At 39.0% G+C, this 25,880-nt stretch overlaps 1 protein-coding gene across 4 annotated transcripts in view; it reads right to left on the bottom strand.

Moving 5' to 3' along the window:
- Positions 1–8,137: 8,137 nt before the first annotated feature.
- The window catches only part of LOC124719108 (guanine nucleotide-binding protein subunit alpha-11-like), a 134,019-nt gene continuing 116,276 nt past the window's right edge, over positions 8,138–25,880 (bottom strand). For 2 of the 4 annotated variants that reach the window (XM_047244800.1, XM_047244802.1), the window contains 2 exons: positions 24,136–24,243; positions 8,138–8,802 (listed from right to left, as the gene is read on the bottom strand). In XM_047244800.1, the coding sequence (XP_047100756.1) occupies positions 8,720–8,802; positions 24,136–24,243 (191 nt within the window). In that variant the 3' untranslated portion in view covers positions 8,138–8,719. Of the gene's footprint in view, positions 8,803–24,135; positions 25,091–25,880 lie in introns of all 4 variants that reach the window. The other 2 variants (XM_047244801.1, XR_007005986.1) reach the window with 2 other exon arrangements.

Here is a 25,880-nt window from a genome sequence, read left to right as displayed (position 1 = left end):
GTCGCATGGTGCTAAACCTGGTGAATAAGGTGGATGTGAACTGGACTTAAACTCTTGAATCAAAAGCGAGGTGTGTCACAGTGCATTGTCGTGATGAAAAAGGATTGTTGATCTCTTCTTTTGTACATTGTTTCGTGAACGTTGCAGTATGCCCTTGTAAAATTTGGCATTTACAATTGTCCCCCTTTGATTGAACCCCAATCACACCATACCCTCAATATTGAAAAAAACAATGAGCATGACTCTCTTACTCGATGTTGACTGATGTGCCTTTTCAGGGCGAGAATAATCAGTGATTTTCCATTAGGAAAAACCATACACCGAAGTTTCATCTCTAATTACTATTTTGGGCATGAAGTCTGGATCTAAATGAAGATGATGCATCAACTCCATGCAAAATGACACATGATTTTCCATCTGTTCAGCACTCAAAAGTCTTGGAACAATTTTGCATGCACTCATCTCATTTGCAAATTATCAGTTAATATACTGTGCAGGGACCTGTACAAGATATTAAGTTCTTCGGTAAGCCCTCGAATAGTTATTTGGCTGTTTGAATGAACAAGTTTTGCTACTTTTTGCACATTTCCTTCCATTTTTGTGGTAATCAGACATCTCATACATTGTTCATCCTCTACCTACTCATTTCCACTTTTAAATCACTCAAGGCATCATACATTACTCATCTTCTGCCTACTCATTTCCACTTTTAAATCACTCAAGACGCTTATAAATAGTCTTCAGAATTGCAGCATTATCGCCTTACCCTAATTTCAACAGTTCACGAGTTTTTTTGGCACTTTTTTGCAACTTAAAACAGAGCTTAATGTTCACAAGTGGTTCAAAATCTGTGATGTGTGACAGACACGGTAAACACAGCTTCACTCTAACATCTCTGGGTGCCAACTGATGTGTCTGAATGTGTTCCTATGTCACACTGCCGGTCTCAGTGGATTAGGCTATCAGACAAATGGTTGTAGTTTCAGCAGCTGCTGCTAAAAAATACATTAACTGCATTTTGTTTATTACACCTCATAGGTGTAACGATTTTTAGGATACAAATAGAATGATCACTTAGGCTTGGGCTCAATCATACCTGTGGTTCATTGGCAGTATCCTGGAACAAAGCAGTCAGTCTATAAAAAAAGACTTCGTGCAGAGCAGTTGCGTGTCATCCTGGAATATAGCTAAAGTGTGTGGAACTTGTGTCCTTGGAGTCTATGTTAGTTACAAATCACTTGTGCTTCTCATCTTAGAATATTGCTGACAGTGAGAGTATATTAATAAATCTGGTAGAGTGGAGTAAGAGTGGTCTGTAAAAGTAAACACAGTAGAACTGGGGCCCAGTCCCTGTTAAATGGTTAAAAATTAACTGGAGATGTGAAATGTGATAGCTTCCAATTGACACAGTTCTAAATACATCTGAGTTTAGTAGTAGTTCTGTGTGTGATAAGTAGGCCACACTTACCATTAAACGTCAAACAGCGTGATAATCACTACGTGGAACACATTTGAATGTGGCATCACCACCTTCAGACTTCTGACGTTTCATACTCCGACTAGTAGCATATCACTATATCATTGATTTTTCAAGCATTTTTTTTATTTTCATATCCTCTTTGGCAGTCCCTTTGTGGTGAGCTAAATAGGGAGGTTAATCTGGAATATTCTGCCAACTGAGAGATTATTATGGCACTTGTTCAATTACAGGTCATATTTCCTGCGAGTTTGTATGTTGCTGATTGTTTCTACTTTCAGGGACAGTTTCCCACTGCAAGAGAAAGAATATATCCTGAGATTCTATCTGCTCCTCCACCCTCTCTGACAAGCCTGTTGGCAGAAAGAATGTTACCCTGTATTTCTGATGATTTTCATTCAAAATCTGAACAGTTGGTGAGACTGAACTCAGGACCTGGGACTTGTGGATTACTAGTCAAAGACACTACCCCTATCCCACTGTGACCTCGAGATCAAAAGCATCAGCAAAGATGGTGATGTACACAGGGTGGAAACCAGCCTTTGTGATGTTAAAGAGGGCGTGGTAAATGTGGGGTGAGAACGTTGCCTTGTAGAATGATGGACTGAGTGCCACTGATACTGTAATCAGTACCGAATATGTTTAACAACTGTTACAAGGAGAATTTGTCCTAAACCTTGTAGATTGGTAAGTACCTAATGTTGCAGAAAACCCAAAAAAATTTATTTGTATACTAACAACAAGTTATGGCTAGTAGTAATGTACTTACACTGACAATTACGGGAATTATTTTTCAATTACTTTGTATTGTGTATGTAATGTAGGAGAAAAAAAGGTTACTTCAAATAAAGCCACTGCTAATCCTCATTACTCAGCTGCTGTTTGTATCTAATATTTCAAATAAAGCTTTTATTTAACTTTACACAGATCAGTATCAGCTGAAAAAGCCAGGAGCTATCTAACACAAATATTAGATGCAGAATTTACATTCCTGAATCAGAATATTCTTATAAATTGTAGGAGTGGCTAACGAGGTAGTCTTTTACTTTGTTTTTCGGTTTAGGAGTCTTAAATTTCCTTTGTGCTTGCTACTGACCTGTCGCTACAGACTTGTTCACAATAATACAAAATCCCAGATAGTAATAAGTAAAATAAGAGAGAAGCAACCACTCATATATAGCAGATCAGTGTATGGAGCACAAACACATAAAAGAAACAACATCCACACTGTCTTTTGAGCACTAGCTCTTTTTCTAACAAAAGTACACACGTTCACACACATGACCACAGAGATGCCCAAATTGTACTCTCCTGTTTGTTATACAAAAGCCCAGATAGTGATGCATAATCCACATGGAAATTATTTTTACTTCTAGTATTGTAGTTTTGAATTGTACAGTTCATCCTCAGTCTTCTTCTTTTTAACCACAAATACTGCTGATGAGAATATGTATTGGTATGCAAGTGTAAGAATCCAAAAGTCTCTGAAGAGGCTTCTGTAAGATGTCTAGTTTTCAATATTAATCAACATTCTTACTGCACACTTTGTAGAATGAATACTGTTTTGACATAAGCTATGTTGCTCCAGAATATTGACAGAAGACAACTGAGCAAACATATGCTAACAATCCCATCTGCAGATCAACACTGTGTGAGAGATTCCTAATTGCACAGTGGGAGACAGCTTTTTCGTTAACTTATCCACCCCAGTTTAGTATCCGCGTGGGTGTCCATTGACTCTATATGTGCAGCCTTATCCACTGCATGCCCATTGATCTCTGCTTCTGGTACCTGCGAGTCACTTTTATTTCTTTGGAATTTCATAATATGAATCTTTGTGAATTTAAGGGTTAAGCTGCCTGCTATCAAGTTGTTGCGAACCTGTTCCATTATTGTCTTTGCTGTATTTCAGCCCTTTCTTAGTGTATATGTGTCAGCAGCAAACATTGCAGTTTGTAAAAAGTCCTCCAGTGTCCAGTCTATAAGGATCAGAAGTGGGCCAACCAGCAAACCTTGATGGATACCATACTTAATGTTTCCTCATTTCAAATTTAATCTAATTCATGTCATATCATAGAGCTAAAACTCTATGCATTCAAAGGGAATACCTTTAATACCGTCTCATTCTTGTTTCCCAAGTACACAAGAAACTCATTTATCCAGACTTTGTGGGTTTGGATGTATTCCGGACAACCGAAAATCTGGATAATCCAGACATATTACGTTTAATGCAAAAGCTCTAAATATGTACTACAATATAAAAATCTTTTATTTTGGCATTTAAACTGTATAGCGGTGGTCTCCAAATTAATAGACGTTCAGGACCACAAATCCAGTTTTGATAACATGTTTTCTCAGATAACATGTTTGATAACATGTTTTCTCAGAAATTAAAGTAGAAAGTTATATCAAAATTTATTGTTGTTTGACACAGACACAATATTCAGTGGAAACTTCAGATACATCTTAACAATTTTTATTTCACTTTGTGAGAGATAGGAAATTTGTGCTTTGAATCCAGAGTTTTCTCGAACTGTGCCTCTAATTTAGTCTGTCATATGAGTAAAGTATATCATAAATGTTCATAAGTCATGTTACTTCTGTATTTAGAGTGTGTAAATTTCAACAAAGAAAATTTTTGTTCACACCTGTAGGTAGTGCCAAAAACAGATAACAAACCTCATGCGCAGCCTTTAATCTTGGGGTAGTCTTCTTCTGGAAGAATACTATAAAACTGAACAAGGCTTGCTTATTTAAATGTGTGTTTTATGGTGTCATGTGGTGCTTACAGATCAGTGACTTCCTCTTGCAGCACTGAGTGAACATCTTCCACTTTGCAAGAAAAGAAGCTCTGGAAAATCTGGACCACTTTGGAATGAGCATCTAAATCTGAGAATCTGGTAGAGAATTCTTTCTTCTGACCACCAAGAAATTCCATTACAGAAAAGAGCGGAAAATTTCACCAACTGACAATTCGCAAAGTGTGAGAAAATTTTTGTCTAATGTTGTGTAAAAAAGCATCAGTTTCTGTCTGAAAGCTTTAATGTATGTCTAAAGGTCTCAGAATGTGGGTTGTTTTTCCAGTTCAAATGGAGAGCAAAATCAGATATGAGAGCTAGTTTTCATAGCCATTCTTTGTATGACAGTACTTCCAAAGAACTGTTCTTCTGTTTCAGAAATATTTCAAAGATCAGTTGACAAAGATTCTACCTTTCCTAGGAAAGACTTGAATTGATGCTGCTTTTGTACATAACAGTGAATTAAATTCACAACAAAAGTTTCAAACTTCTCCAAACAGGACATATCCAGTGCTTTTGCTTCGTAATGAAGAATAATGTATTGTTTGAGAGTTGGTAACACCATTGGCCTCATGTTTCGAGTTTAGTCTTCCAACAAAACCTGCATAATTGCCACACACAGTTCTTCTCCTATCTGTTGTAAAACATTTCGGCCAGAAAGAGGAAAGTTGTACTTTTCAGCTAAAGTTAATTTTACCTCTTGAAATACATGTTCTCCTTTGTTGTGCCATGCTAGGAAATCAGATCTGTTATTTGTTTACCAACTTTGAGGTCTGTGTTAATAATAAATGATTTTATTGTAACTGACTTGATAAACACAGGCATTATCTTCAACTAAATGCACAACTATATTTTCTGAAAGAGTGACTCCTTTACATTGTAGTGTTTTGTTAGGAAACAGGTCTTTGGCTGTAATTAAAATATACCTCTTTATGTAATTGCCTTATTTGGCAATTTCATTGGCCATTCGTGAACTTGCTTTCATAATAGCATCACTTCCTGGAACATATTCCCAGAAATGTTTTGTTGAAAGCAAATTCGACATTTCAATGTTTTGAGTTCACGCACACATAACTTGTTATCGAACTGTGCACTATGCTTCTTTTAGTAGTGGTCGTGAACCTTGTATTCCTTAAGAATAGCAATAAGTTTGTTATAGGCAACACCCATTGGTTTGTTTTCATCTGTATAATGAAATATTTCGAGGCCCACGGTGTATTGAAGATACGATATTCACTAACCACTTTTTTCAGTTTCAATACATATATTGCACATTTATTTAAGTGAAAACTTGAAATAACATCACAGCCAGAAAGTTGCTGTCAGCTGCATAGATAGTGCTCCTTGTGGCGTATCTGTTACTTAAGAAAAAGTGTGGGCAATGATCTTAGAGGACTCTCTAGAGTTTAACGAGTGGAAGAATTGTGTGGTACTTAAACCACCTTTCGCTTGAATGCTGTCCAAATTAAATCCCTTCACAGGTTGGATGCAGCAGCCCGCAGATACTATGAGGGTTGGAACTTAAATAGTGGCAACTATTTATTCACAATCGATACAAAAGAGTTAAATGTTTGCATTTGTTACTGTCTTTCAAAGTAGTCACCAGGGCTGTGTAGAATCCATTGCCAGCGATGTGGAAGTCATAGTATACCGTTAGCAGAGCCTGTTCTGTTGATGGCGCGAATGTAGCAGTCTACTGCCTGTTGAATCTCTGGAACAGTTATGAAGCGAATGCCACAAAGTGGTTCCTTCATCTTCAGAAACAAATCAAAGTCACAAGAACTTAAGTCCAGGGAGTACGGTGGATGGTACAGTACTTCCCAGCCCCATCGACCAAACAGAGCAGCCACAGCTTGCGTTGTATGCGCCTGCGCATTGTCGTGCAAAGTGATGGGTGGGTTTTGCAGAAAGTGTCGCCGCTTCTTTCGCCAAGCTGGTCACAGGTGATGCACCAAAAATGAACAGTAGTACTGTGCATTGATGGTCTGCTGTGGAGGAACGTAATGCGTTAGGATAACACCATCTCAGTCATATATGAGAATCACCATTAACTTTCACCATACTGCAGCACCGAAGCGCTTTTGAATTTCGCGTCAATCCACAATGATGCCATTTGTAGGATTGGCGTTTCAGTTGTGGCTCATGTGATGTGGCCCATGTCTCATCCAGTGTTACGATATGGCATAAGAAAGCCTCTCCTTCGCACTCATAGCACTCCATGTGCATCTAAGCAGCATCGTAACCCATCCATTTATGCATTTCCATCAAGTCGTGATGCAATTTTCCGCATGCCCGGGTGTTCCCTCAGGATGTGAAGCACAGTCGTATGCACTAATCTGGTTTCGTGGGTGAGTTCACGAATCGTATGGCGTCCATCAGTGTCCACTAACCCGGCAACAGCATGCACTTCATCTTCAGAGATGCTAGGACAACCTGCCCTGTGCGTGTCTGCCACAGTTTGCTGACCTTCGTTGAAGGCTTTTATCCAATGTGCCACTATTCTGTATGGCAATGCCGATTCCCCGCACTCCTCTTGAAGATGTCGATGACACTCTCGTGCTGTACGACCTCTGGCACATTCAGTCTTGATTCAACTCCGTTGTTCCTGTTTTGAAAACATAATGACACCGTTACGTTAGACCGTTCACTCACAAGTGACTGTGTTACACTCGACTGTGCACACGTCGGTTATGTGGGACGGGCGAGTCCATTTGCTCCGAGGTAAGGTAGGTATGTCAACAACGTGTGCTATCAGCGACAATTGTAGATTCCATTGCATAGTGTCTCCACAGCAGTGTTGCCACTATTTAAGTTCCAACCTACGTATTTTGGAGACCTCTGCTCTATAGTACTGTAGTCTACTCATTACCGAGACAGTGTGTAAGTTTCTTCTATTTCAAACTCTTGTGGTGCTTGAGAATGGCACGGTTGTGTAGACATTTCACTAACATCAGTTCAGCTGGAGTTGTTTCTGACTAAAATTCTAGGAAAACCATTAGTTTTTCCAGCAGTACTTTTGCATCTGCATGAGGCGTTATTTCTTTGACTGGAATGCCACTTTTATTGACCACTTTACTGTCACTGTCACTCTCTGTAGTACAAGGGGCGTTCAATAAGTAATGCAACACGTTTTTTGTCGGCCAGCTTCATTTGCAAAAAAAAAAATTGCAGAATTTGTTCTGGGACATTGTGGAATATTCATGCTTCAGCCCCTTTAGTTTCATGAAGTTATGATAGGTGGCACCACTGTAAATGCTCTTCAAAATGGCGTTTGTAATGGAGGTGTGTTACAAACAGAGAACTGTCATAGAGTTTCTTTTGGCAAAAAACCTGAGCATCGCAAATATTCAAGGATGCTTGCAGAATGTCTTTGGAGATCTAGCAGTGAGCAACAGCACAGTGAATTACTGGGTGAGGCATCTGTCTTCTCCACAACAGCACGAACAGATCTTACCTTTGCTGCTCAAAACACTTCCCTGGCAGTATTTTCAGAACTACCTTCCATCGTAAAGTTACTATCTGCATCTGCTGTTTCTGTCACAGATGATAATGATGGCAATTTGTGCTGATATTTTCAAGATTCACGTCTCTCAAAGTATCTCTCCTTTTGTAATCGTGAAACTTTTTTCTAATATGATGTTACTACCTGGTAATCACATCATACAGATTATCTAATTCCCCTCAAATGACTACTACCTAGCTGTACAATTAGCAGTCTGTTGAAAGAAAGTATTCATAAATTGATTCACTGAATTTATTTAAATAGTCCCGTGAATTTAGGACTGTACAGTGTAGAAAACATATTGGTCAATTCCTTAATTACTGTACACATTTCGTGAAATTTTTGTACACATATATCAGTTTAGCGAAAGGCATGTACACAATATTTTATTTTTCTATACACTTTACAAATCGTAGTTAGTGCTGCAATTTTGTTTTTCTAGACATTCCCTTACTGTATAGAAGCAATGCATCACCAAGTAATCCTTCACTGATGATTTGAAATTGTTTCTGTGTTATTATTTTTTTGGATTTCATTAATGCATGATATAGGTTGATGCCAGGATGGGGTATGCTTTTCTGTAAAAGTGCTGTGTTTGTCTGAAGTACATATACATAATTTATTTGCCTTGTGTTGTAGCTGTGTGCAGATTCGTTACGGGTGATGCATGTACTGCTAGTGTTAAATATTAATTTTTATTTATTAAAGTTTATAGTGTTTAAACAGTATCACGTACAAAAATAAATGCAGTCTTGTCAAATTGTTTTCTCCAGTTGCACTTTCTTGCACACTACAGTTTTTGAAATTTAAGTATGTACTTTTTTAATTGTTCAAACATAATTTTTATTTATAATACTGAAAACACATGTCAGGTTCAAAAATGATATTTACATCTGTAATCATTAACCTGAGAGGAACTGTAGGGAGAAAATGTAGTCTATATTATTGCACATTGAACTGCAACATCATCCTCTTCGTGATGAAGTCTCGAACTGTGGAAAATACTGCTGACATGTTCTCAGTATCTGAAAGAAGCAGAAAATCATATTATGTAGCTTTAATGTAAATCTCTCAACTGTGAGATACATATATGGCTGGTAAAGCAAGGTTAAAACTTTGTCAATTGCCTTTTTATTTTTTTTTTAAATAATTGTTTTTTCACTCAAAATTGTTCTCTAAGGAATTCTATCAGTTGTTCAAATGCAACAGAAAAATTTTACTTATGAAGCACCAGTAGATGCAGTATCATTCCAAGAAGTGACTGACATGTAGGCTAATGTTAAGTGCTGTCATTAATTTTTATCAGATAAATTAAAGAAAGAAAAAAAGGTTGAATATGTGGAAGAAACCTGTAAACACCAGGTTTCCATCAGTTTTGTAATAGTAAGACACACTTCTTGACCTGATTTTGAAGTGCAAAATGCTTCCAGGAGCAGATGTAGATTCTAACTACAATTTATTGATTGTAAAATAGAGATTAAAACTAAGTAATTGGAGATTGCTTGGAAATTAGGGAAATGTGATGTGGATAAATTGAAAGGGCCAAAAGTTGTTGAAAGTTTCAAAAGGATGATTAGACTATGATTGACTGAAACATGGGAAAGTGTTACAATAGAAGATAAATAGGGAGTTTTGAAAGATGAAACAGAGAAGGTGGCAGAGGATTAAATAGACAAGCAACAAGGTCCAACAGAAATCCTTGGAGAACACACGAGGTGTTGAATTCAATTGAAGAAAGGAGAAAATATAAAAATGAAGCAGGTGAATGGGAATATAGACATCTAGAAAATAATATTGTCAGAAAGGGCAAAAATGGCAAAGCCAGAATATCTGTAGGAGTAGTATGAAGCTATAGAATCATACATTGATATGAGAAAGACAGATGCTATCTATAGCAAAACTGAGTACCTGTTTCAACACATTGTATCCCTGACTTTTCTAGAATGCTGGGTTTTTGCATATAAACATTGTATCCGCTAAGAGTGAGGCATGTATAAAGTTACGTTGGCAAACATGTACAATAAGCACCTTCCTTCTTTTGTTACAAATGCAGGAACTTCATAACAATTGAGGAGGAAAGTCATGAGATGCTAAGTCAGAGTATGTGCAAAGATATAAACAAGAAGTGAAAATGTGAAATTAAGTATAAGAAATGGAAGAGAGATCAGAAGAAATACAAACATAATTCAGGGCAACAAAATTTGGCTCCCAGTAAAAAAACTGCTGGCTGGGGAAATTCATGCTGAACCGGTGGGTGCAAAAATGTTGCAGGTCAATTTAACAAAATCATTGTGTTTAATGGGAGATTAATAAAAATTTTTTTCAGCTGAAAGCATGAGGAAATCATTTAAAAAAATTATAGATGCTGCAGATCCATATTACAAGAAAGTAATTTGTAAGATTAACTGAATGTAATGTATTGTATTGTAACACATAATCAGAGCCTTTATCGCCACCTGAATTATAATTAACATTACTTATAAATACATGATATGAATATAATAGAGGGAAACATTCCGCGCGGGAAAAATATATTTAAAATCAAAGATGTGACTTACCATACGAAAGTGCTGGCAGGTCGATAGAAACACAAACAAACACATACATACACACAAAATTCTAGCTTTCGCAACCAATGGTTGCTTCGTCAGGAAAGAGGGAAGGAGAGGGAAAGACGAAAGGATGTGGGTTTTAAGGGAGAGGGTAAGGAGTCATTCCAATCCCGGGAGCAGAAAGACTTACCTTAGGGGGAAAAAAGGACACACATCCATCCGCACATACACAGACACCAGCAGACATTTGTCTGCTTGTGTCATCATACAAGTTGGTTGAAACCTGAAATTGATACCAGTGAGATTTTTGGGAAGAAAATAAATGTATATCAAAAGGACAGACAAATGGGAACTGGAGGTGGTGTATTTGTCAAAGTAGAGAAGAAATTTAAATCCACCGAGGTAGAAATTGAAGCTGCATGCGAGATTTTTTGGGCACGACTCAGTATCACGGATGGGCATAAAATGGTAATTGGATCCTTCCGTTGCCCACCACACTCCACTCCTGATGTGACAAAAAACTTGGGAGAACACCTCAGTTCACTTGTACGTAAGGTCCCTAATCATACTGTAATCATCGATTGAGACTGTAACCATCCAACAGTTAATTGGGAAACTTACAGTTTTGTTATGGGTGGATGTGATAAGACATCCTTTGAAACTTTACTAAATGCTTTCTCTGAAAACTACGTAGAACATATAGTTAGGAACCCCAATCATGATGGAAATACATTGGATATAACAGCAACAAATAGACCTGGCCTCTTTGATGATGACCACATTGTAGTGGGTACCAGTGACCATGACACGGTTGTGGCAACAATGATTACCAAAGTACAAAAGACAACTAAAACAAACAGAAAGATGTATATGTGCAGTAAACTAGATAAAAATCAGTAGTTTCATATATCAATGAGGAACTTAATACTTTCATCACAGTGTGGGAAGCATGTAGAGGAACTCTGGCTCAAGTTTAAAAGAATGGCTGACCATGCACTGTGTAGATATGTACCCAGTACAACAGTTCATAATGGGAGGGAACCTCCAGTGGTATACAGTCACTGTAAAAAAAAAAAAAAAAAAAAAAAAAAAAAACAAAAAAAAAAAAAAAAAAAAAAAAAAAGAGAGATTACTGCACAATAAGTATAAAACAAAGCATAGGGCTATAGATAGAGAGATACTGAATGAAACGCATTTGACTGTCAAGAGAACAATGCATGATGCCTTCAATGACCACTGTAGCAGAATATTGACAAATGATCCTTCACAGAACCAAAGAAATTTTGGTCGTATGTCATATTAGTAGCACCAGTCAGTAGGGAATGAGACAGGAACTGCAACTGAGAGTAGCAAAGTGAAAGCTGAGCTGCTTAACTCTGTTTTAAAATGTTCCTTTACAAAGGAAAACCCAGGAGACTTGCCCCAGTTTAATCCTCATACCAGTGAAAAGATAAATGAAGTAAGTGCTAGTGTCAGTGGTGTTGAGAAAAGGCTGAAATAGTCAAAACTGAACAAAGCTCCAGAGCCCAATGGAATCCCTGTCAGATTCTACACTGAATTTGTGGGTGATTTAGCCCCTCTTCTAACTTTAATCTGTCGTATGTCCCTTAAACAAAAAACCATGCCAAATTTTTGGAAAAAGGTACATGTCACACTCATGTACATGAAGGGTAATAGAAGTGATCATCAAAACTACCGTCCAATATCCTTGACATCAATTTGTTGTTGAATCTTAGAACATACTCTGAGCTCAAACATAGTGAGATATCTTGAACAGAGTGACCTCCTCAATGTCAGCCAGCATGGATTTTGAAACCATCATCATATGAAATCCAACTTGCACTTTTCGTGCATGACATACTGCAAGCTTGGATCAAAACAATCATGTAGTTGCTGTATTTCTTGATTTACAAAGGCATCTGACTCAGTACCGCACTTACATTTCTTGTCAAAAGTGAGATCATATGGGGTATTGAGTGAAATTTGTGACTGGTCTGAGGATTTCTCAGTTAGGAAGGATGCAGCAACTTATCTTGGATGGAGAATCAGTGTCAGATGTGGAAGTAACTTCCTGTATGCCCCAGGAAAGTGTGTTGGGATTCTTGCTGTTTATTTTGTATATTACTGACATTCCAGACAATGTGTGTGTGTGTGGGGGGGGGTCTTCAGTCCAGAGACTGGTTTGATGCAGCTCTCCATGCTACTCTATCCTGTGCAAGCTTCTTCATCTCCCAGTACCTACTGCAACCTACATCCTTCTGAATCTGCTTAGTGTATTCATCTCTTGGTCTCCCTCTACAATTTTTACCCTCCACGCTTGATGCCTCAGAATATGCCCTACCAACTGATACCTTCTTCTAGTCAAGTTGTGCCACAAACTTCTCTTCTCTCCTATTCTATTCAATACCTCCTCATTAGTTATGTGATCGACTCATCTAATCTTCAGTATTCTTCTGTGGCACCACATTTCAAAAGCTTCTATTCTCTTCTTGTCAAAACTATTTATCGTCCACGTTTCACTTCCATACGTGGCTACACTCCATACAAATACTTTCAGAAACGACTTCCTGACGCTTAAATCTACACTCAATGTTAACAAATTGCTCTTCTGCAGAAACACTTTCCTTGCCATTGCCAGTCTACATTTTATATCCTCTGTACTTTGACCATCATCAGTTATTTTGCTCCCCAAATAACAAAACTCATTTACTACTTTAAGCGTCTCATTTCCTAATCTAATTCCCGCAGCATCACCCGATTTAATTCGACTACATTCCATTGGAATGGAATGTAGTCTAATTAATTCGGGTGATGCTGAGGGAATTAGATTAGGAAATGAGGCACTTAAAGTAGTAAAGGAGTTTTGCTATTTGGGGAGCAAAATAACTGATGATGGTCGAAGTAGAGAGGATATAAAATGTAGGCTGGCAATGGCAAGGAAAGCGTTTCTGAAGAAGAGAAATTTGTTAACATCCAGTATTGATTTAAGTGTCAGGAAGTCATTTCTGAAAGTATTCGTATGGAGTGTAGCCATGTATGGAAGTGAAACATGGACGATAAATAGTTTGGACAAGAAGAGAATAGAAGCTTTCGAAATGTGGTGCTACAGAAGAATGCTGAAGATTAGATGGGTAGATCACATAACTAATGAGGAAGTATTGAATAGGATTGGGGAGAAGAGAAGTTTGTGGCACAACTTGACCAGAAGAAGGGATCGGTTGGTAGGACATGTTCTGAGGCATCAAGGGATCACCAATTTAGTATTGGAGGGCAGCGTGGAGGGTAAAAATCGTAGAGGGAGACCAAGAGATGAATACACTAAGCAGATTCAGAAGGATGTAGGTTGCAGTAGGTACTGGGAGATGAAAAAGCTTGCACAGGATAGAGTAGCATGGAGAGCTGCATCAAACCAGTCTCAGGACTGAAGACCACAACAACAACAACAACAACATTCCATTATCTCATTTTGCTTTTGTTGATGTTCATCTTATATCCTCCTTTGAAGACACTGTCCATTCCATTCAGCTACTCTTCCAGGTCCTTTGCTGTCTCTGACAGAATTACAATGTCACTGGCGAACCTCAAAGTTTTTATTTCTTCTCCGTGGATTTTAATTCCTACTCCGAATTTTTATTTTGTTTCCTTTACTGGTTGCTCAATATACAGGTTGAATAACATCGGGGATAGGCTACAACCCTGTCTCACTCCCTTCCCAACCGCTGCTTCCCTTTCATGCCCCTCGACTCTTATAACTGCCATCTGGTTTCTGTAAAAATTGTAAATAGCCTTTCGTTCCCTGTATTTTACCCCTGCCACTTTCAGAATTTGAAAGAGAGTATTCCAGTCAATGTTGTCAAAAGCTTTCTCTAAGTCTACAAATGCTAGAAATGAAGGTTTGCCTTTTCTTAATCTATTTTCTAAGATAAGTCGTAGGGTCAGTATTGCCTCACGTGTTCCAACATTTGTACAGAATCCAAACAGATCTTCCCCGAGGTCAGCTTCTACCAGTTTTTCCATTTGTCTGTAAAGAATTCGCATTAGTATTTTGCAGCTGTGACTTATTAAACTGATAGTTCAATAATTTTCACATCTGTCAACACCTGCTTTCTTTGGGATTGGAATTATTATATTCTTCTAGACGTCTGAGGGTATTTCGCCTGTCTCGCACATCTTGCTCACCAGATGGTAGAGTTTTGTCGCGACTGGCTCTCCCAAGGCCGTCAGTAGTTCTAATGGAATGTTGTCTACTCCCGGGGGACTTGTTTCGACTCAGGTCTTTCAGTGCTGTGTCAAACTCTTCACGCATTATCATATCTCCTATTTCATCTTCATCTTCATCTACATTCCAGACAATATAAATAGTAAAATCATGCTTTTTACAGATGATGTAGTTGTCTGTAATAAAGTACTGTCTGAAAGAAGCTGCATAAATATTGTCAGATCTCGATAAGATTTCAAATTGGTGCAAAGAGTGGCAACTTGCTTTAAATGTTCAAAAATGTAAAATTGTGCAGTTCACAAAACAAAAAAAACATTGTATCCTATGACTATAATATCAATGAGATACTGCTGGATTTGGCCAACTCATAAAAATATCTGGGTGTAACACTATGTAGGAATATGAAATAGGATTATCACATAGCTGAGTCATGCGTAAAACAGGTGGTAGTCTTTGGTTTTCTTGTAGAATACTGGGGAAATTAAATCAGTCAACAAAGAAGATTCCTTACAAGTCTCTTGTGCGGCCGGTTCTAGAATATTGCTCAAGTGTGTGGGACCCATACCAGACAGGACTAACGGGGGATATTGAATGTATATGAAGAAGGAAAACATAAATGGTCACAGGTTTGTTTGACCTGTGGGAGTGTGTCACAGAGATACTGAAGGAACTGAACTGGAAGACTGTTGAAGATAGACATAAACTATCCCGAGAAAGTCTATTAACAAAGTTTCAAGAACCGGCTTATTTCTTTCCGCATTATATGTGAACGGAACAGGAGGAAACCCTAATAATTGGGAAATGGGACATATTCTCTGCCATGCACCTCACAGCAGTTTGCAGAGTATGAATGTAGATGTAAATGTAGATACTTGACCAGAGAAAAATCTCCTTGCTGCACAACCATGTGTTACATATGTCAACTTTGTTTGGAAGAGTTGTTTTCAAAAGTAAAGCACACAAAGAGTAAAAATAAAACCATAACCTCACATGAACACCTTGAGAATTGCAACCACATAGATCAAACCTGATAATGATAGATCAGTTTCCCAAATTAAAAGTCAAATGTCACATTTATTCAGATTTGCAGTTACTTATAAATAAAATTATTAATGAAGTCTCATATATAAATCATCAAATTAATCCCATCTTACCTTTTTAGAACAACTCCGACTGCCCCCTGCTCCCAGCCGCTGCCCACCCCTCTCCCAACCCCCTCCCAGTGGATATCGTTAGCGTTAAGTATATTGATGCGCGGGTAAGCTAAAAGGTTGGACACCTCTGCCCTAGGCTGTGGCTAAGCCAGGACTGCACCATACCCTTTCTTTCTGGAGCTGCAGTCCTATGCATGAAAGCTTCTGTGATGTTTGGAAGATAGGAGAACATTGGCTGAAGTATAACTGTGAAGTCTGGTCACGAGTCGTGCTGAAAAGCTCAGTCACTAACAGTACTGACAACAAAAGGCAAGGTTCTGGCACACGGTTTTAATCTGGCAGGAAGTTTCACTACAGGGTTTATCTGGAAGGCATGAAGTGGAATAAGTTTAGCAGATAAGCCTTGCTATTTGTCTGAAATTACTTCAGTGTCTTTGGTGTTGTAGATTGCTTGTTTACAATAAAGCCTTCACCTGAGGTTCCTCTCTGTTCACTTCCTTCATAACAACAAATATGACATGTTTTTAATTCTATTAGGTATTCACTTTTTTGTTTCACCATTTATAACCCTACTATATTCCATGTAATGTCTGTTACCCCATTTCCAACTGCTTTAACTTAACTTGTCCCTAAATAAAAAGAAATTGTGTTTCTGAAGTCCATATTATTGTTTATTTAGTCACATATATCTGGATTGGCTCCCCGTGAACCCTGCACTTCAGCGAGCGATACCGACAGCCGTACTGTAAGTGCAACCACAGTGGAGGAGTATCTGTTGAGGGGCGGCAACAGCTGAGTGATGTGGCCTTGTAATGTCAACCAAAACAGCCTTGCTGTGGTGGTATGGCAAACAGCTGAAAGTGAGGGGAAACTAGAGCTGCAATTTTCCCGAGGGAATGCAGCTCTATCGTATGGTTAAATGATGACGACATTCTCTTGGGTAAAATATTCTGGAGGTAAAATAGTCCACCATTCAGATCTACAGGCTGGGGCTACTCAGGAGGATGTCGTCATCAGGAGAAAGGGTTATAAATACAAAGTCGGGTATGGGTAATGCAGAACTGGGTTTAATAATGAACAAGAAAATGGAAATGCAGGTAAGCTGTTACAAACAGTATAGTGGATGCTTATCGCAGGCAAGATAGACACAAACCCCACATTAACCACAATAGTACAAGTTTATATGCCAATTAGCTCTGCAGATGATGAAGAGATTGAAGAATTGTATGATGAGATGAAAGAAATTATTCAGGTAGTTAAGGGAGATGAAAATTTAACTGTGATGAGGGACTGGAATTCTATAGTAGGAAAAGGAAAAGAAGGAAAAATAGTCGGTGAATGTGGACTGGGGAGGAAACGAATAATATTGGAAACCCCTGGTAGAATTTTTCACATAGCATAATTTATTCATCACTAACACTTGATTTAAGAATCATGAAAGTAAGTTGTAATGCTGGAAGAGATGTGGAAACTCAGAAGGGCTTCACATTGACTATATAATCGTAAGACAGAGATCTTGGAACCATCCTTTAATTGTAAGACATTTCCGGGGGCAGATGTGGAGTCTGACCACAATTTATTGGTTATGACCTGTAGATTAAAACTGAAGAAGTTGAATAAAGGTAGGAAATTAAAGAGATGGAACCTGGATAAACTGAAAGAACCAGAGGTTATTGACAGTTTCAGAGGGAGTGTCAGATAATGGTTGACTGGAACAGGGGAAAGGAATACAACAGAAGATGAATGGGTAGCTTTAAGAGATGAAATAGTGAAGGCAGCAGAGGACTGAATAGGTAGAAAAATAAGGCGTGGTAGAAAACCTCAGGTAACGGAGGAGATACTGAATTTAACTGATGAAAGGAGAAAGTATCAAATCACAGCAAATGAAACAGGTGAAAGGGAATACAAACGTCTAAAAAATGAGGTAGACAGGAACTGCAAAATGGCTGGAGGACAAATGTAAGGATTAAGAAGCTTATTTCACTAGGGGAAAGACAGATGCCACCTACAGGAAAATTAAAGAAGCCTTTGGAAGCAGCTGTATGAATAACAAGAGCTCAGATGGAAAATCAGTCCTAAAAAAGGAAGGGAAAGATGGAAGGAGTATATAGAGGGTCTATACATGGGAAATGAACTTGAAGGCAATATTATAGAAATGGAGGAGGACAAATATGAAGAAGAGATGGGATATACGATACTGCAAGAAGAATTTAACGGAGCATGAAAGACGTAAGTTGAAACAAGGCCCATTGAGTAGATGACATTCCGTCAGAATTACTGATAGCCTTAGGTGAGCCAGCCATGACAAAACTCTTCCATCTGGTGAATGAGATGTATGGGATAGGCGTAATGCCCTCAGTTTTCAAGAAGAATGTAATAATTGCAATTCCAAAGAAAGCAGCCACTGACAGGTGTGAAAATTACTGATCTATCAGTTTAATAGTCATGGTTGCAAAATATTAACACAAATTATTTACCGAATACTGGAAAACTAGTAGAAGCCAACCTCAGGGAGGATCATTTTTGATTCCAGAGGAATGTGGGAATACGTGAGGCAATACTGACCCTACAGTTTATATTAGAAGATAGGTTAAGGAAAGGCAAACCTATGTTGATAGCGGACAATGTTGACTGGAATACTCTGTTTGAAATTCTGAGGTTAACAGGGATAAAATACAGGGAGCAAAAGGCTATTTACAACCTGTACACAAAACTGGACGGCAATTATAAGAGTAGAGGGGCATGAAAGGGAGGCAGTGATTGAGAAGGAAGTGAGACAGAGTTGTAGCCTATCCGCAACGTTATTCAATCTGTACATTGAGCAAGCAGTAAAAGAAACAAAAGAATTAAAGTTCAGGCAGAAGAAATAAAACTTCGAGATTTGCCAGTGACATTGTAGTTCTGTGGTTGGTTGACTGGCTGATTTGGGGGAGGGGACCAAACAGTGAGTTCATTAGTCTCATTGGATTAGGAAGGATGGGGAAGGAAGTCGGCCGTGTCCTTTCAAAGGAACCATCCCAGCATTTGCCTGAAGCAATTTTGAGAAATCACAGAAAATCTAAATCAGGATGCCCAGACACAGGTTTGAAATGTCATCCTCCCAAATGCGAGTCCAGTGTGCTAACCACTGTGCCACCTCGCTCAGTTCTAATTCTTCCAGAGACAGCAAAGGACTTGAATGAGCAGCTGAATGGAATGGTCAGTGTCTTAAAAGGAAGATGTGAGATTAACATCAACAAAAGCAAAAGCAAAACAAGTAAGAGGGTCACTCCAAAAGAAATGCACATTTTTTTTTTTTTAAATCCATCTTTTATTCTACATGTTTGAAAGTTTTACAGTGTGTAGATACATCCTTCAGGAACTATATTTTCATTTCTCCACATAATTTCCATCCCTCTCAATGCCTTACGCCATCTTGGAACCAGCACCTGGATACCCGCACGGTAAAATTCCGGACCAACCTGTTGGAGCCACTGTTTGGCAGTGTGCACAAGGGAGTCATCATCTTCAAACCTTTTTCCACGAAGAGAGTCTTTCAGTTTCCCAAAGAGATGATAATCACATGGAGCCAGGTCTGGACTGGAAGGCGGGTGTTTCAGTGTTGTCCATCCGAGTTTTGTGATTGCTTGCATGGTTTTTTGACTGACATGTGGCCATGCATTGTCGTGCAACAGCAAAACTTCCTGCTTTTGTCGATGTGGTCAAACAAGACTCAGTCCAGCTTGAAGTTTCTTCAGTGTCATCACATATGCATCAGAATTTATAGTGGTTCCACTTGCCACGATGTCCACAAGCAAGAGTCCTTTGGAATCAAAAAACACCGTAACCATAACTTTTCCAGCAGAAGGTGTGGTTTTGAATTTTTTGTGAATTTGCATGATGCCACTCCATTGATTGCCTCTTCGTCTCTGGTGAAAAATGATGGAGCCATGTTTCATCACCTGTCACAATTCTTCCAAGAAATTCATCTCCACCATTCTCGTACTGTTCCAAAAGTTCGCTGCATACCATTTTTCTTGTTTCTTTGTGAGCCACTGTCAACATCCTGGGAACTCACCTGGCACCAACCATTTTTAACGCCAACACTTTCAGTATTCTGCAGACACTTCCTTCCCCTATCCCATCATAGTGTGGCAATTCGTTCACTGTGATGCGTCTGTCAGCAGTCACCAATTCGTTAACTCTCTGCACATTGTCTGGAGTGTCTGCAGTGAGAGTACTGCCACTGCGAGGACAATCCTCAATATTGCCGTGCCCGCTTTCATCACGTAACCTGCTTGCCCACCGACTAACTGTACTGCGATTGACAGCAGCATCTCTGTACACCTTTTTCAACCTCTTGTGGATGTTTCCCACTGTCTCATTTTCACAGCACAGGAATTCTATGACAGCACATTGCTTCTGACGAACATCAAGTGTAGCAGCCATCTTGAAGACATGCTGTGACGGCGCCACTCACGGGAACAGGTCGAACTAAGTTTGAAAACAAGCGGGAAGGATGTATCTACACACTGTAAAACTTTCACACATGCAGAATGCAAACTGTATTTTTACAAAAATAGTGTGCATTTCTTTTGGAGTGACCCTCGTATAATGGAATGTAGTCGATTTAAGTCAGGTGATATTGAGGATATTAGATTAGGAAATGAGACACTTAAAGTATATATTGCTAAAGTATATATTGCTATAACGAGTGATGGCCAAAGTAGAGAGGATATAAAATTAGACTGGCAATGGCAGGAAAAGCATTTCTGAAGGAAAGAAATTTGTTAACATCAAATATAGACTTAAATGTTAGGAAGTCTTCTCTGAAGGTATTTGCCTGGAGTGTAGCCACTGATGGAAGTGAAACATGAACGATTAACAGTTCAGAGAGGAAGAGAATAGAAGCATTTAAAAAGGGGTGCTACAGAAAAATGCTGAAGATTAGATGGGCAGATCATGTAACTAATGTGGACATACTAAACAGAATTGGGGAGAAGAGAAATTTGTGGCACAACTTGACTAGAAGAATGGATTGGTTGATAGGACACATTGTGAGACATCAGAGGATTACCAATTTAATATCAGGAGAAATGTGGGGGGTAAAAATCATAGAGGAAGACCAAGAGACAAATACAGTAAGCAGATTCAGAAAGATATAGGTTGTAGTAGTTATTTGCAGATGAAGAGCCTTGCACAGGATAGAGTAGCATGGAGAGCTGCATCGGATCTGTCTTTGGACTGAAGACCACAACAACAAAATCGAGATTGAATGTTGGGATCTGCCCTGTAATTCTCACTAAGAGGTAACTGAGAGCATTCTCCACAGTTCAACTTCTACATCTGTGTTCTGCAAACCACTGTGATGTGCACGGCGGAGGGTGATTCCTGCTGTACCAGTTACAAGGACTTGTTCCTGTTCCATTCACATATGGCGTACAGAAAGAATAATTCATCTCATGCCTCTTTGTCAGCTGTAATTAGTCTAATATTCCCTTCATAGGATTTTGTAGTAAATCCCTTGGTTTGTAACTGGTTCTTAAAACTTTGTAAGCAGCCTGTCGAAAGATTGTCAGTATGTCTTCAAGCATCTGCCAATTCTGCTATGTTGGCACTACCTTAATGATCTCTCTTGCAGGTTGAACAAACCTGTAACCGTTCATGATGCCTTTCTTTTTCATACGATTTATGTCCTCTGTTAGCCGTTTATGATAAGGGTCCCAAACAATTGAGCAATATTCCAGGGTGGGTCACACAATTGTTTCATAAGTGATCTGCTTTGAAGACTGATTGAATTTTCCAAGTATCATACCAAGAAACTGAAGTTGGCCACATGCTTTACCTGTGGCTGATCCTACATAACCATTCCAGTTCACATCCCTTTACACCCAGCTATTTGTACGAGTTGATCAGTTTCACTTAGAAAAGTCACCTTTTGTATTCCCTTCATAGGATTTTGTAGTAAATCCCTTGGTTTGTAACTGGTTCTTAAAACTTTGTAAGCAGCCTGTCGAAAGATTGTCAGTATGTCTTCAAGCATCTGCCAATTCTGCTATGTTGGCACTACCTTAATGATCTCTCTTGCAGGTTGAACAAACCTGTAACCGTTCATGATGCCTTTCTTTTTCATACGATTTATGTCCTCTGTTAGCCGTTTATGATAAGGGTCCCAAACAATTGAGCAATATTCCAGGGTGGGTCACACAATTGTTTCATAAGTGATCTGCTTTGAAGACTGATTGAATTTTCCAAGTATCATACCAAGAAACTGAAGTTGGCCACATGCTTTACCTGTGGCTGATCCTACATAACCATTCCAGTTCACATCCCTTTACACCCAGCTATTTGTACGAGTTGACCAGTTGCACTTAGAAAAGTCACCTTTTGTATTCCCTTCATAGGATTTTGTAGTAAATCCCTTGGTTTGTAACTGGTTCTTAAAACTTTGTAAGCAGCCTGTCGAAAGATTGTCAGTATGTCTTCAAGCATCTGCCAATTCTGCTATGTTGGCACTACCTTAATGATCTCTCTTGCAGGTTGAACAAACCTGTAACCGTTCATGATGCCTTTCTTTTTCATACGATTTATGTCCTCTGTTAGCCGTTTATGATAAGGGTCCCAAACAATTGAGCAATATTCCAGGGTGGGTCACACAATTGTTTCATAAGTGATCTGCTTTGAAGACTGATTGAATTTTCCAAGTATCATACCAAGAAACTGAAGTTGGCCACATGCTTTACCTGTGGCTGATCCTACATAACCATTCCAGTTCACATCCCTTTACACCCAGCTATTTGTACGAGTTGACCAGTTTCACTTAGAAAAGTCACCTTTTGTAAAGTGTGGTGCAGACGAAAGATTCAGAATCCGGGGTTTGTCCCTCAGCTAGACACAGGACGTTTTTCTGTCACTTCTTGCTTCTTTCATATCTGGCAATTATTAATTTATGACAAAAAGTGTGAAAGTGCACTGCAACTCAGAGTCCACAGTAAACTGTCAGCTCCTCTGTAATCGGCCAGTTAAATACATTCAAAGGCCTGAGGAAGGTGAGGACATACTGTGTCCAATAGAACTGTTCCAAGTAAAGCTCTTCAGTGTTCACACTGACCTTCAGTCTTACAGCAATTTTAATTTACAAAGGGGGGCTGAAAAGTAACTCAATATAATTTTTTTCTCATCTAGTATTTTTTTTTTCATGTGCAACTCTTCCAAGAGAAGCCTGAACTATGAAAAAACATGGCATGTATGTTACTCTCATCAGCTTGTAAAGAGCAGCGAAAAGTAGTTCGATATTTGTGGGCCGTAGAGCATAAATTGAGTGAAATTCACAGTGACATGCATCACGTGTATGGACTGTAGCAATGTCTCCAGGTGGTGTGCATTCTTCCAAGAGGGCTGTGTGAACCTCAGTGATCTGTCACACTCTGAGCAGCTGGTAGCAGTTGCATTGTCACAGAATGTCAAAGCCATTGAGGCAGCAATTTTGAACTACTGGGTTGTACAACTGCAAACCTTATTGTAGCAGTTCAACATTTCCTATTGTGCCATGTATGATATTGTTCATGAGACGTTGGAATTTCGTAACGTTAGTTCTCACTAGGTGCCTAAGAATCTGACAGACAACCACAAGGCCCAGCGGATGATGACAAGCTCATACAGCAGAAGCGCATGACTTTCTGAAAGGAGTTGTCACTGGTGATGAGTCGTGGGCATACAGCCAAAACCAAACAGGCCTCTATGAAGTGGAAACGTGTTGGCTCCCCTGGACGCAAAACATTCAGAGAGATTCAGTCTGCTAGGAAGTGGTAGTGACAGTGTTGTGGAATATGCATGGTGTGTTATTGGTAGACTTTGCTGAATGCAGGACCACTTTGAATGCTGCAGCCTACATTTAAACTTTGGTTAAGTTGTGTCGTGCCCTACATGACAAACACCACAACATTAATAGTGACAGTGTCAGACTTCTTCGTGACAATGCCCAACCCCATGCGGCTGCTCCTGTTCGTGAGGAAATCACCAAATTTGCGTGGTAGTTGCTCGAGCATACACCGTACAGTTCAGACTGTGTACAGTCAGACTTTCATCTGTTTAGTCCTATGCAGAAATTCCTGGCTGCCCAACGCTTTGCAACAAGTGGGGAAGTGAAATCAACATTCTGCTGTTGGCTATACTCCAACCAAACAAAACTCTACAAACAGGGCACATTGAAACTGGAACCGTGATGGGAGAAATGTGTTGAGAATCTTTGTGACTATGTAGAAAAGTAGGTAAAAGATGCAAGTTCATTTATAATTTATTTTTGTTACCTATTAAACTTTCTGGTAATAAAATTATTGTGTGTTACTTTCCGTTGTTCCCTTCTACTTTTAATGACGGTAATGGGAATATCGTACTGTTATTAGAGTCCATAATCAGACTCAGTTTTGATGTAAGTGGCAGTCCCTATCTTACCTGTGGCACAAGTATAGCGTACGTAGACACTCTTCCTCACATCGTGGCAACATTTCTGAAACTTCTCGGCAAAAAATTCTTTTGCTGACTCTGGATCCTTTTTTGGCCCTGGCAGAAAAAGAAAAGAAGAGAATTATTTTTTTATCATGTAATGAAAGGTAACTGAGCATTGCTAAATAAAACACAAAACAGCATCAGTTGCAAAGAATTCATTAATTATGGACGTGTTTAAGTCATTTGTTCTGTCAACTGAGGTGGGTAGGAAGATTAGTGTCTCACATTCTTGCAGGTGGACTGGACAAGTAAATCAGCTGTGCTCTTTCAAATGAACCATCCTAACATTCATTTTATGTGATCTAGGAAAATCACAAATAATCTAATTCCGAAGGGCCGGACAGAGATTTGAACTGTCATCTCTCTGCTGTGGCACATCGATCAATGTGTAAGAGCTGTAGACCTTTATTACTGTGGGTACAGTGCTGAAAATCACTCTAAGAGCACTGTAGCCAAAGTGAAATTCAGAGATGAAGTGTCGTGGAGTTGCAAAATAGAGGTAGGTGACTACTGGGTGGTTATACACGGAGGTGACATAGGTCACAGGGTACCTCCTAATATTTGTCAGACTTGCTTTTGCTCGGTGTAGTACAGCATCCCAACATGGCATGGACTGAACAAGTCATTAAGTCATTTGAAGTCACCTGCAGAAATACTTAGCCATGCTGCTTCTATACCCATCCATAATTGTGAAAGCGTTTCCAGCGCAGGATTTTGTGCACGAATTGACATCTCTATTATGTCCCATAAAAGTTCTATGGGATTCATGTTGAGTGATCTGGATGGCCAAATCATCCACTTGATTATGCAGAATGTTCTTCAAACCAGTTGCAAAATTCAAGAAATACCAGAAATGATGTATCAGATGAAATCCAGACCTCCACCTCACAGCCAGGATTTTCTGTGGGGACACAAAATAAAAACTCACAGGTTCTTTTTCACCAAAATGCGCAATCACTAACTAGTAAAACAAGTGAAATCCAAATCCTATTAGAAAACGAATTAAAAAGTACATCATTATTGTGTCTCACAGAACATTGGCTTGATGAGGACAAGTTACATATTGTGTCCCTACCTAACTTTGTGGTGAGTGGTTATTTCTGTAGAAAAATTCTTAAACATGGTGGCAGTTGTATATTCATAAGAAATAATATAAACTTTGTAAATATAAAATTTCCTGTTGAAATAGTGAAGGAAAAAGATGTAGAGCTATCAGGAGCTGAGATAGTAGACATTGAACTAGCTGTTATTTGTTTATACAGAGCTTCAACTGGTGAGCCGGCCAGTGTGGCCAAGCGGTTCTAGGCGCTTCAGTCTGGAGCCGCGTGACCGCCACGGTCGCAGGTTCAAATCCTGCCTTGGGCATGGATATGTGTGATGTCCTTAGGTTAGTTAGGTTTAAGTGGTTCTAAGTTCTAGGGGACTGGTGACCTCAAAATTTAAGTCCCATAGTGCTCAGAGCCATTTGAACCATTTGAATCCAACTGGTGACATAAATACTCTCCTAAAAAGTTTGGAAATTCACTTAACAGACTAACACAAAGGAACAGAAGAGTTATTCTATGTGGTGATTTTAATTGACTTTGCAAAGGACACCAAAGAAAAGAAAGAATTACTGAATCTCTTGCAAACTTTTAACATGAAATCCACCATAGAAACAGCAACTCGTATCACACAGACTTCACGTACCA

Source organism: Schistocerca piceifrons, chromosome 10, assembly GCF_021461385.2.
Source record: "Schistocerca piceifrons isolate TAMUIC-IGC-003096 chromosome 10, iqSchPice1.1, whole genome shotgun sequence".
NCBI classification, from domain to species: domain Eukaryota; kingdom Metazoa; phylum Arthropoda; class Insecta; order Orthoptera; family Acrididae; genus Schistocerca; species Schistocerca piceifrons.
This window is presented reverse-complemented; position numbering and strand designations above follow the sequence as displayed.